The sequence below is a fragment of the Ammospiza caudacuta genome, chromosome 18 (genome assembly GCF_027887145.1).
Source record: "Ammospiza caudacuta isolate bAmmCau1 chromosome 18, bAmmCau1.pri, whole genome shotgun sequence".
In the NCBI taxonomy this organism is placed as follows: domain Eukaryota; kingdom Metazoa; phylum Chordata; class Aves; order Passeriformes; family Passerellidae; genus Ammospiza; species Ammospiza caudacuta.
Window position 1 is genome coordinate 7,327,733 of NC_080610.1, and position 13,692 is coordinate 7,341,424.

General features: G+C 39.4%; 1 protein-coding gene across 1 annotated transcript in view; it reads right to left on the minus strand.

Annotated features, from left to right (window-relative positions):
• The window catches only part of DGCR2 (DiGeorge syndrome critical region gene 2), a 45,600-nt gene that overhangs the window by 17,750 nt on the left and 14,158 nt on the right, over positions 1 to 13,692 (minus strand). Inside the window, exon 2 of the mRNA XM_058816442.1 lies at positions 7,638 to 7,760. Coding sequence (XP_058672425.1) covers positions 7,638 to 7,760 — 123 coding nt within the window. The remainder of the gene's footprint in view (positions 1 to 7,637; positions 7,761 to 13,692) is intronic.

Sequence of the window (13,692 nt, forward strand, 5' to 3'; positions counted from 1 at the left end):
TGACTTCTGAAATAAGCCCCCACATCCCCTAATCTCAGTGTCAGGGTTACCAGGTGTACATGACCACCAGATTCAGTAACTTAGGAAGAACACAGTGTAAGATGTTATTCAAGAAAAGGGGCTGGAGGGCTCCATGTGCCTACCAGGAGTAAATAAGGAGCACCCAGTTCAGGTGGAGGCAGGGTGGGCCATAGCCAGCACAACTAGCAGGTTCCTAAGCAGGAAAGCTGGCATGGTGGTGGGGAGAAACCTTAGAGAAAGATGGAGGTGGGCACCAAGAATGATTAATGTGGAAACAAGAGATTACCCTTGAAAAGAGAGAAATTAACACCCAACACTATAAGCATTATAAATATCTGCTTGTATGTTACTTAATATTGCTAGATGTTATTGAAGGTAATAGGGTTTAACCAGCACAGTGCTATGTAGACATTCATTTCTGTATAAAAAATCTGCTTATTTTCCTTTACAGCTGATTATCTCCATTTAGCCTCACTAAACCAAACAAACAAAGACATGATCCCAAATAAAGAGAAGCTACACAGTCTTCTTCAACAGTTTTAAAGACTTCTGTTTGAAATATATATGAAACCATGTCAATAAAACTTTCTCTTTTTGGACTATCTTTGGAAAGCAAGAGGTCCACAGCAATTTCATGGTAATATAAACCCTGAGCTGCAGGCTGTTCACTGCATTACCTGGGGGAAAGACTTCCACGAGACCCAACATCAAACAGTGCACTCCATGGAACAAATGTAGGCACTGATGAGCAGAACAAATCCCTAGCTGGAGCCCAGGAACAGCAGTCACTCTGCACTCATCTGTCCCTAGCACACTGAGTTGGCCCTGGGTTAATGGGATAAGCAAGGGCTATTTAATTATCACATTATCCTAGGAATTACATGTCTACAGAGATCACCCATTAAGGAATGGCTGTGCATAATACACTCACATGGCCTTACAGGAATAAAGTAGAAATTCTGGTGCTCAGTATTAGAATATGTTATCTATCACAGGCAAGAAGTCAGTGCCAAGAAACTCAGCATACACTTCAAAGGACACAAAACAGTAAAATTATTTGACAGTGAAAATTACTGATTTTTTATTACTTTAAAGGCTAATCTATTTTTAGTTTTAGAATCTGTTTTTAATCCTAATGGTTCAGTAGCACTGTTTACACTATGATTTTCAGAGCGATACTGAGACACTGAAAAAGCAAATCTTCAATTATAGCAAGGCTTTAAAAATAACACTAACTAATGTAGAATCTTTATCAAATTCTACTGAGCTCAGCATGGGGAGCTCTATTTTCCCATGGCATTAAATGGTAGCAGCTAAACCCAAAGAACCAGTCAGAACCAAACACATGAAGAATCAGTTCCCTCTCAGAAGTGCGAGCAGATGCAGCACCATATGGCTGACCCTCCGCAGCTAAACAGAACGCCCACGAGGACTTAACAATTTATCTCCCCCAGGAATAAAACCAAAGTTCACAGGTTTTAACATGCAAGGTTAAGGAAGGGTTACACAGGCTAACATCCTAAATTAACAGAATTTATGCCAGATGCTTTGAAAAACAGCTACACAGATCCCACACAAAGAGTTCCATCACTTCCACCCAGGAAGCAGAACTCATTCCTTCCTCAGCACCTGCCCTTGTCAGCAGATTCATGCTGAAAACAGGACTGAAGTGGCACAAAGCAGTCACCACAAGCCACTTCTTCAAGCCCAACGCTGTCAGCTGCTTAATAAACTGGTGCTCTTCAAATATTAAATTGCTTCTATTTGACCTGAATATCTGTCTCCCAAGAAAAGCAACAATGACAACTTTTTCCAGGGCAATAAAGAAATGCTAACAAGCCTCTAAGTCACTTGACTGCCATGAAAAGCTGTTGCAGATTCTGGTGGCAAAGGTGTAACTGGACTGGATTTCTATTCCACTTCTGCAATACTCTGCAGAAGAATTTTATGCGCTGTTCCTACTTCCTTTTTACAAATAATTTTATCTTTAAAAATAAATTAGAGTGCCATGGACTCATCTTCAGATAACAACTCAGAAGATCAGAACCTAACTCTGAGTGTTTCACAAAGGAAAAGCCATCACTTTCTTACACCACAGTGCTTACACTTCATATCCTGAAAAGAAATGAAATTTTGGAAGATCAGTTATTTTCCAAGATCTTTATTCTTCTAAATACTACAATCACAGGCAATACGGGCAACAGTGGTATTTTTACTAGCCAAGACAGATAGAGATCTGTTTCTTTGACTTTACATAATTACTCCAGAAATGTCACTTGCTGGCTAGTTGGTGCAGAAAATGAAAAAATGGGTTCAAGGAAGAACCCATGGGGCACTATTTTTTTTCACCCTTTGAATATTAAAGTAGTGAGCACAAGCATCCTCCAATGTGTTTCCCAATTGATCAAGTCATGATTAGTATTCACCCAGCTCCTTCCAATTTACAGTTGCTATCTAATTCACTCCAGCACAATTATAGTCTAAGTATAGGGCTATCCATCAAGAGAAAGTCATCTAACAGTGGTGATTCTGTGGCTATTTCCAGTTGTTTAAAACTTAAAGCTACCAATTCAGAAAGGAAGTCTGCCATGCTGATGGCTCCTTTTACCTTTTGGAAAACTGTGTAACAGAGGTCAAGTCACTCAAGCAAATCCCTTCATAAGGATGGATGTACTATGTCAAATTATGTCAAAATTAAACTGCCTGGGAAACAACCAGGTCTTGCCATATCTTATTAGTTCCAAGATTTGAGTTGTTCCTGTTTAAACACACAGATTCTCAAAATTTACATAAAAGCTGCCTTGTCCCCAAAGCTTCAAATTTTCTGTCCAGCATATTACTGAAAGTTTAGAAAGCTTCTAATTCCATCTGGTAATTTGAGAGGTGAGAGAACTTCAAGATTAAATCCAGTTTTGTGCCTCAGTAGTTGAAAATATAGTTCAGAAGCTCCTAGAGAGGAGTGATTCTTCTCAGATCAAGCAGCTCCATGCTGTGTGTTATCAACTGCATTGTGCAAGGACATCAATGCCAAGCAAGAACAGCATCCTGCTGTGCTGAGTGCTATTCAAAGTAATGGACTGGCAGAAAACAGCTTATAATTTAAACACCACAAGGTAGGGTAAAAAAAAATAGGAGTTCAGCAAGAGCTCAGGAAAGGTGTGGAAATGTTCAGAGGTTTTTATCATTAATACCTAGGTTTTAAAAAAGAGATGTACTAAAAAGTGCACAAATGTCAAGAGTCACTTCAAGCATACAAAACATCCTTGGTGAAACAAAACACAAAGCTGTTTTTGATCACTTCAAAACAGGTTGCTGCAGCTGCTGCTTCATCAGAAGGGAAAGATGTGAAACTGATATGGACAGGATTTATGAAGGGCACTCGAATTCAAGACATCAATTTTCATTCATGGGCAACAGAAAAAAACATCAAGCCAGCAGTTTGGGAGGAAAACACACCAGAGCTACACTAAACCCTGCTCTGCTCAGCTTCCTGAAATGAGTTACACCAGAAGGCCTGCAAAGAAGGCAGGATATCTGCAGAAGCTGATCTGATATTCTGGTAGAAGCAAAGCTGGAAATCCAATAAGCAGTAAAAGGTAAACTGCAGATCCCTTCCCTCTTATGGGTTTAAATACAGAACTTTTATAGAGGTGGAAAAGTTGTGTTTCTACTTTGATTGCTTGTGTAGAAACATGAGAGAAAGTGATTAGAAAGAATAAATTCCATTTGTAAAAGTCTTTGTTGAAGATATTAATGCCTGTTTCTACTATTTCATAAAATACACCACTTTGGGATAAACTATTTTTAGGATCAATTACTGTTGACATGGAAAAGTCCACAAATTTCTTGAAGCTCCACTGCTTAAGCAGAAGTGAGTCACAGGCACATGCTACATAATGAACCCTCCCAGCAATTTTTAGTATTGCTCACAGGAGTAGGCAGACAGTGGTTTTAGTCTGTCAGAGATGGATTGAAGGTAATCACTGCAGCAGATTCCACTGACACATGGGTGCCTAGTGGGAAGGGCAGGGGGAACAGTACTTTGCACATGGAAAATTTGTGACTGAGAGGAATTCCATGTTTTAAAGGAAAATGGTCATTATGATAAGAGACAGTGAGAATAAAAACATCTATAATTACAATCTTCAGAGAAATACAGCAAAAAATAGGCATCTCACACACTTATTCTGATTGTCAATGAATTAAATGTCTTACTTAATTGTGTTCTGAAAAAACTGCCAGAAGAAATTCAAACAAAGATTCTTACAATTTGGAATGTTACTTGCACTTCAGCCAGTATATGATTACCAAACTAATTTATTAATTATGGATGCTCTTCTTTTAATAGGACCTTTGTTACTAACACAAATGAAATTAAGCCTAAAAAAGGTGAACCAACAGTGGCAAACAACTTACAATGGCTTTGTAATAAACCTTTCAAAACACCAACATGACTAAGGAGTCACTGAAACACACTTTTAACACCACCACAAAACCCTAATTCACTGCCATTGATCTGTTCTGAGTTGTTCATGTTGGAGTGTGCCATTAGTGGCTCAAAGGCTGAAGATTAATAAGCTTCACAACCAGATTCAGGGCCCTTTCTTGTATGCTTTCTTTTCATGCTTCAGAGAGTTTTCATGCCTTTTAATTTAAAGATGTTAGTGAAGCCACCTGGACTTGTGAAACTTGGAGAATTATAACTAGTTCTTTTAGTCTTCAGACCGCCTTTATTGAAGGGAAGAACATTTTAATTAAAGTATTTACATTTAGCTGAATCATCACACAACTGCTCATCTAATCCAAAGGCATTTTCTACACTTAAAGCTGCATCATTTCTTGTTAATTCAGGGGCCAAAGCAGAAAGTTGCCACTCCTGAGTATGACTGTGTTACTATTATTAGGAGCATCAGCTCCCCATCAATGTCCCAAGACAGTCTCTCCTGTGACTGTCACATCTGTACTGCTTTCCTCAACACAAACTCACTGCTCTTCCAAACCGATTCTGCCCTCAGGTTTACTTTCATTGATGCTACTCCTCTTTATGTTCCAGCACAGCACTCCCATGTACACCAACCTCTTCTATTGCTGACAGGTCTGAATGACCCCTGCCCTTCAACACCCATTGCAGGTCACCATGCAATCCCACCAAGTTCATTGTTACAGGTATAATAGTTTCTACATCCTACACAAGTAGTTCTTGTTCCTCTGGTTTGCTGGCTGCACTCCTCACATTACTGTGCAAATATCTCAGTTCTTTCACAAACACCACACCTGCTTTCTGGCTGTTTTACTGAGCACAGCCTTTTCACCAATTACTTATCTAATTATTCCTCTCATCAAGTGGAATACTTTCCTCTCTCTGCTGTCCAGCATTTTCCCCTCTGGTATTTACAGACATTATTCTTCTCTTCATGCACACAGACATGGTGGTAAATCAAGACTTTCCCACATTTCATTTCTTTAACCTTCAAGTTCTTCTTATCATGTCAGGCTAGACAGTCTACACCCCAAACACAACACCAGAACCCACGTATTGAGAAGTGTTACTCCCATAAAATCCTCCTCCCATCAATATACCAAACATTCTTTGGAACTCCAGTCCTTAGTCAACACCATCCTGGTGCATACTCCAGGCAATAACTTAAGTTGCTGACTAATACATTAGGAACAGGAGAAGATAAAAATAGTTTTCTATTAATGTGGAAGTTCAGATGTTCCCACAAGCAAAGTCTTCAGTGCTTTTTGAGTAAATCCAAACACTAACATGACTCTGTCCTCCCTTAGCCACTGAATTCCATTATACTCCAGAATTTCATTAGGTCCATAGCTTTTTAACATTTGGCCAAAGTTAGCTAAAAAGGAAGAATAACAGCACAGCTATAAAAGCAATTTTCTTTAGGACATCCACATTGTAAAGAATATCCTTAAATAGACTATCAATGGCAGAGCTTAATTTTCAGTGTCAGAACAAACTACCAACTGTTTTTCCCCTTTACACAAAAAGTTTTCTGGAAAGAGCACCGACATTCTTTCAATTATTTGTCCATAGTACACACTGGGGAGATGGCTAACTCTAGCACAGTTTCAAAGTTTGAATGTTAGATTTATTTCTCTAATTCCTTTAAATAATATGGATATTTAAAACAGTTTGTTGCTGTAAAACATCAATGTTACTATTTTGTAGCACCACTCTGAAACAGCTGAGAACTCAGAATGATGAATGCTGTTATGGCAATGCCACAGAGTTCACATGATTCTCTGCCAAGAAAACATAGTAGTTCACTGGAAAAGAACTTCTTAAAACAGTTTTTGAATGTAATTTAGTCACGCTGTAAAGATAAAAAATTTTCAATCATGCCACAGTTGAATTCATGCTTTCAGATACCTGTCTCATTGTTCTTAACCGAAAAAAAAATTACAGGTCAATTCACTTTTAACATGCACAGAAAGAGCTGCACTAGCCTGTTTTTCAAGAACAACAGCAAACATTCCAAATTGTGATTGTACAGTCACAATATTTCTTTGCTTCTTTTTCAGCACAGCTCAGTATCCAGTAGCTTTAGCAGAGATCCACTGCTGGTGACAGGCTCCTCAAAGCATCCAGTCATAGGAGCTTATGAAGTGCAAATACACCAGCTTGTCTGGCAGAACAAAGTTCTCCACTTAAGCACAAGAAGCATAATCAGAACAGGGAGCAATAAAACAACTCTCTACCCAAGTCCAGCAATGTCACCCAGCACTGTCTGAGTGATACACAACCAAATCAGTAATTCCAAATTTAACCACAGGCTTATGTGTCATTTCAGTTTAACTGCAACATTTTTTCCTTGTCAGGAGAGTCTCTTTTTAGACCACAAACTCTCCTCATCTTCAGGATACCTGCTCTGACCATAAGAATGGAAGGATAATTCAGACAAGCAAAAAACTGTTTGCAGTATTAGCTGCTCAAGATGAAGAGAAGCCAACTCAGTCTTTGTTAATAATGGGTACAGTTCTACCCAGCAATCACCAGTTTCAAATAAAAAGAACCAAACAACCTTGTTAGGAAAATTAATCCACAAACACCAGAGGTTTATGTCCAAAAAGAAGACAGAGGAGTCCTTTCGGGCTTTATTCGAATAAAAGGAGAGGCCACGGGGCATTCCCCTGGGATCTCTCGTATTTTTGGAGGATGCAGCCTCCTTTTTATCCAAATTTCCCAGCCACATTTCCCTTCTCTCCTTCCCCATTGGCTGAGGTACTTGAGAGGTACATGCTTCCCAATACACCTGATACAGAAGATTTCCCTCTAATGTATACCCCTTCCTTTTAATTTTTAATTCTTACTCAATTTAGGGGTTTTTCTTCCCCGTTGTTTCTTTCATCTTTCAATGTCTTATTTCATTTATCAGCAAACCTAAAGTTGATTTGCAAAAGCAAATATCTTTTTCCATTCATCAATCAGTGGAATCCTTCTCAATATTTCTTTTATCTCCCAGTGCTAGTTTTATCTACCAGCAGACCCACAGCTTGTTTGTAAAGACAAATCCACTACTCCTCTCAACCTGAAAGAGGCAAAGTACTGCTGCACAGTAAGCTGGTACGGGGCTGAGCAGTCTCTTAGATTTACCTACCTGTACAGTCCACTTCATCACTCTCATCCTCGCAGGTGGGGCGCCCATCACACTTCCAGTCTGAGGGGATGCACTGAATGGTCCCACTCCGACACGCAAACTGCCCCGGGGTGCAGCGCAGCTCTGGCAAGGAGAGAAAAAATGGTGCTGTGTTTGAAATGCTATCTATTCTTGCAAATTTATACATATACTAATCATCTGTCATGTCATGGATCACTGAAGCATAACAGATAAAATCTCTGGTTAACTCAGCCTGTTAAAAACTCCTTCAGCTCAGATCACTTCATGCCTTAAACTGCATGTTTGTGGTTTTAACAGACAGGAGGGGATGGGAAATCATTCTCTCAAGACATCTGTGGTAAAACCTTCCTGATAAAGATAGCCTGTGAGCAGCTATTACCATAGCATTACCCATTTGCTTCTTGTGTGGCACTGAGGAGTGCCTGCTCCATTTTCCCAGAGCTGAAGTTCAACACAAATATGCTTCGATAGGTGAGCACTGCATTATGCAACAGCCTCAGAATCCTATTTCCATTCCAATCACTGTGTATGCCAGAACCCACCAGACTTGCACAAATGCCCAATCTGATTTAGAGACATTTCACAGAACTACTTGTAACACAATATCTATATCCATGAACCTGTTTTCACTTTCTAGCTTCGGCTCTTTTGTAGAATTTCTCCATGTGAATATATCCTTTACTAGAAACTGTCACTATCTGCAAACATGTCGCTCCTGCTTCTGTGAGTTCACTGCCTACTTGCCATCACTACACTGTCACACCTAATTAGCATTATAAAAAGTACAACTTTTTTAAAACCTTTTCTTTTCAATTTCATCTATCAAATGCCAGAACCTAATAACTCAACTTCATTTTATGTCCCTCAAAACATTTTGCAGGGAATAAAAAGGTCTGTCTGCAAAACTGAACAATTCTAAACTTGTTCACAGCCATTCTGTCAGTGCCAGCACCATGCATAGGCTCACTTTTGCACCTAACCATCATTGTCCATCTTTCTTCTCCACAGTGATTGTCAATTTACCAACCATTGTTTTTGAGCAATTTAGCACATTTTCCTCTCAGTGAGCTGCACTAATCCCAGGTAATTTATGTCTAGAGAATAAGTAGCTTTTTAAACAGAAAAAAAAATGTTTATATGCAAAACACACTGATTTTGAATGGATCTAGTAGGCAACTGTCTTGCAGAAGGAAATCACTAAAAGAGAATTTAAACTACAGGTGTGCATTCTCTCATCCACAGTTTACAACATAAGAGCAGACTGTAATTGCAATTGTTTCTTCTTGAAACACATGCCTAAGCTAAATCAAGACAGAGGTCACATCTAATGTTCAAACAACATGACTGGGTGTAATAACCCAGTCACCAGGCACTCTGAATAAAAGCTGTTCACATACACCTGGTAATTGGTATAACATATTGATAACAGGCTTCTAATTCCATGCTAGACTAAAATCCAGTCCCACCACTGGTTCCTCTGTAAAGCACAGACCTGCTCTTCTAGAAAAATAAAAGCAGGCACATCCTCTTAGCAACCACCTACTCAGAGCAAACATTCAGGTCACAAGATGCTAAGAACTCACACGGACCTGCCAGACTACCGAGGGCAACAACAGACCTGACAGCAAAACGAGTGTTCTCACCCATTTAGAGCTTTACTCAGCCCAAACAGAAAAAACAAAATAACCAGTCGTAATGACTTCCCCCTCAGACAAAAAAATTGCATAATTTATTTAGCCTGACGAGAGAAAGAGGAATTAAATGGTTGGGGGCGGGGGGGAGCTGTGTAAAAAATAACAGGAAAAGCTTCACTCACCCAATATAGCAAGAGAGAAAATTTAAAATCTATCTTTAAGCTAAATAATTTCAAATCTAATATCTATGAGTTAATTAAATCTCCTTCTAAACTTAGAGGGAAAACCCCACAACACAGAAACCACCAAATCAAACAAATACAAAACCTCAAGCTGAAATGGAAAGCACTCAGATTCCAAGCCCACAGAAAACACCATTTGGTAAATGATTGCAGCTTCTTTCACCACTTTTGCACAAGGTCAGCACACAGTGGGAGGTTCCTTAGAAAGTCTTGCTACTACAGTTTCAAGTACAGAATTTACACCAGGGCCTGTGGGAGATCTTTTAACACATCAAAGACCATTCTCAGCCCAGCTCCAGGTTTGCACTGCATCCACCCATAGTTATGACAAAATTCAGTACTTTAAAATAAACCTTTTTCTTTTACTGCTTATTTTCAATGGAATTCACACATACACCCTGTGAACAAAGTTATTCTGCAGCCTTCTGGCTTCACAGGCAGCATCCACCAGGAATGCTAACCTGCACAAGGGAGAAACAGTCAAGAATACTTCTGTCTGTCTGCAATTTCATACATAGTATTTTATGTACAATTACATATGACTGGTTCAGATAAAAGGATGACTCCATCTCAGCATTATGGGCATTAAAAAAATGCCAGCTACATGCTGTAATGTCATGACTTCCTGTGCTAGAGACACTCCTCTCTGAAGAATGTGGATACATGGAAGAGTACAAAACATTTCTAGTAAAGCACCTTTCAGACCAGCTGTACCATTGTTCCCAATGGAGATCACGCTGTCAGATGCACTAATTATTTCAGACCAAGGAACATGAACTGCTAAGCAGTTCTGCTGCAGAGGGGGGAAATGTGACACAAAGAAACACTGTGAAATTAAAATCTCTGTCAATAAGCCCTCCTAAGCCATCCCAACCAATAGTCATCAGCAGTAAGATACAGACATAAAAATAGATGGAAGTCTACAACCAAGCTGTAAGATACTTAGCCCAGGAATGGAGATATTTGGGAGAGGCAAGGATGCACAGGGTACGTGCTGGTCTCCAGAACCCTGTGAAACATTTCATGTTAGGAGCCTATTTTTCAGTTAAAACAGCAGATAAATGAAAACATCTCAAGCCCATCTCCACCACAGAAAAGGGAAGTCACACTGCCAGCAGCAGGACAAGAGTCAGGAAGATGGATGAGCAGTACTGAATAGTACAACATTATGTGACCATCCATCTTTCCTGGAATGCAAGTAATCACTTAACACATGGTCAGACTCTGTACTTTCCAGGAGTGTGGTAAATAAAAACTGTTTTTTCACCCATATATTTTCAGTTCTTTTGAAGAACAGCAAAGATTTCAAAAATATCAGTACATTTCTGTCCTTAAAGCCAGATATCCCTCACAGTTCACCGCTGTTGATGGTAACTCACAGCAAGAAAGGATGAAGAATGTACCTTAAACTATCACCTCCACACAGCACTAAAACCATACTTTCTAACAGCTGTAAAATGCAGGAACATTTCATATTTTCAAAATCATTAGTAAATATGCAATGGCACAAGTTCAGCTAAGAGCAAGCAGCTGTTGGAGCAGAAGCACAAAACAACATTAAGCCAAGGGCATCAACAATTGCCTCGAGGTGAAAATGTGGAAATGCAACCTCCCCCAGCACTCACATATGATGTGATGAGTGACATCAGCACTATAATGATTCACATGTGCAATTCTAACATAAAAGGCTTCTTTTTCTTTTCAGTATCAAATGCAGTCTTTGCTATGTTACAAGATGAAATTTAGTACACTGAAACCTTACTGCAGAACAATTAAATTTATCTGGCATCTGCTGGGAAGAAAGGAGACAACTACAACACTGAAAATAGCAGCAATTGTAGTTTTTGCACTATACAGATTATAAACTTACAAAACATCACAAAGTTCAGGCAGTGTGAGAACATGAAAGCACTTGAAGCAGTGAGGTGTCATGATAGTCTCTTCATTTCACTACCTCAGAGCACTCCTACAACATTAACCCTCAACCAACCAGTGCATCCTCATGGCACAGTTACAACAAAGCACAGAACAATTCAAGGGTTTGCCAAAGGCTCCAGACAAGATGAAGCTGCAGGAAGCCAGCTGTCCTGACTGCTGCCTCTGTGCTTTCATGATGACACTGGGTTTATTCCCTGGACCCCAAGCAACCTGCACCTGAACAAATGTCTGCCAGAAATATTAAGTAACAACAGTGTGTTCTCTGGTAACACTTCACCTGTTTCTCTACTATAAACTGGATACAGAAAACAAGAAATTCCTTAACTTGATATAAAAAGAGAAGAAAAACTGAAAATCAGATTCAGACCATCAATTCTACAAGCTAAATATATAACCCAAGATAAAACTTACTGTCAAATGATGGCCAAAAAAAACGTATACCAACTTGCTTGGACGTGTTATTAGATAATATAACTCCACAAGTCACTCATCTGAAAGAAGTCTTACCAAGGCTAGTTGTGGACTTATAATTCAAAATTTAAAAGAAAACTTACAAAACAGTTGGAAATTTATTTCATCAAACCAGAAATGACAAGATTATAAATCAATTTAAACACTGCCATACAAACAAGAGGCCTTCATCTGCTTTAGCTGTCACATATTTTTCTAAGTTAGCCAGCAGCAAAACCAACAAGATTTTTGACTAACAGAAAAACTGAGGTTTCATACAGGAAAAACCTCATCTTTTGGTTGCTTACATGCTCACAGAGAGCTTTTGTTCTGAAGATTTTGCCCACTGCATGAATGCTAGGTGTTTCACAGAACTCATTGTGTATTTCAACACAGGGGTCAACTAGCTTTTGAATTTTCTTTACAGCAGGATAGTTTCCTGATTTTCTGCAAAGTACTCAAAAAAAAAAAACAAAAACCAAACACATTTACAAGAAGCATTATCCACAGGAAGGACTTCATGATAGATAATAAAACACACACACACACATGCTCCCTCTAATTTCCAGCCAGCTTCATCTGTTTCACAAAACAAACAGATTTTGACCACTAGAGAATGATCCAGGAAGCCCTTTTAGGTTTAACAACCTCATGCACTCCCTCTGTGTAATTGAGAACATTTTCCTCCTGGAGCCCAAGCACTGAGAGCTGCAGCGCATCCTTCCTGAGCAGATGCACTCTGGTCACTGAGCTGCCCTGAGCATTACACGTCCTGAAACTTGAATTTTCTGCATAATTTTTAAAGACTTTTGAAGTTCATTTGGACTAAGACACCTCCTGCTCACATCTAAACTGCAACTAATTTTTTATTAATCTTCCCTGTTTTTATGCAAGACCTAAGGGATAAATGGTTACTCAAAACAATTGTTTTATTTTAAAGACAGGTAGCGAGGATCCATATCTAGTATGTGAAACTACTTTTTCAACACAGTACAACTCATTTTAGAGCTTCCAACACCAAAGCAAGGCTGTAACAGACACATGAGACAAAATGTTGATTCTAAACAAGTTCACCTTGCTGGTTCAGTTTCCTGAATGAATGTGATCAGTTGGCTTTGAAACAGCAAGCTTTAGATCAAATTAGCTACTGTCTGTCCACATTAAGTCAGATCAGCTCTGGTTTGTCCCCTTGCAATCAGAAAGATTCCATGCTCCAGCTAACTCAGCAGAAATAAGGCTGTACAAATCCAGTAACATTCATGTGGAATTGGGGCACCATAACAGTTGTCTGCCACCAAAGACAGAACATCTCCCAATGTGTCTGTTGTTTTAAATATTTGTTCTAACAACAAACACTGAAACAGTTGGGACCTTCACCTCCACAGCAGCAGAAAAGCCTGGGGTAAGGAGCAGGGTCACAGCTCTGAGGCACGAAAGGCTGGTCCCAGGCCACACCACTGGGGTGACACAAGGAGCAGGGGTGCAAACAGCCCCTGGCAATGAGCAAAAGCCAGCAGCTGGAAACATTTCCTGCAAAGATAAACTGCTGGGCAAATGGGCAAACTTTGATACTGTTTTAGCAGGATTATCTATCCTGCTTCAATTGAAGACAGAGATACAGGAGAAATTCAGCTGGAAGAAATGTTAGATGCAATAAAAATGATGAGGCCCTATCTCAGGCACGTGTAATAAACAGCTGCTGAAAAGCATTAGGTGAACACATCCAAGTTCTCAAAATCTAAATTTCAACCTTGTATTTTCAAGACAACA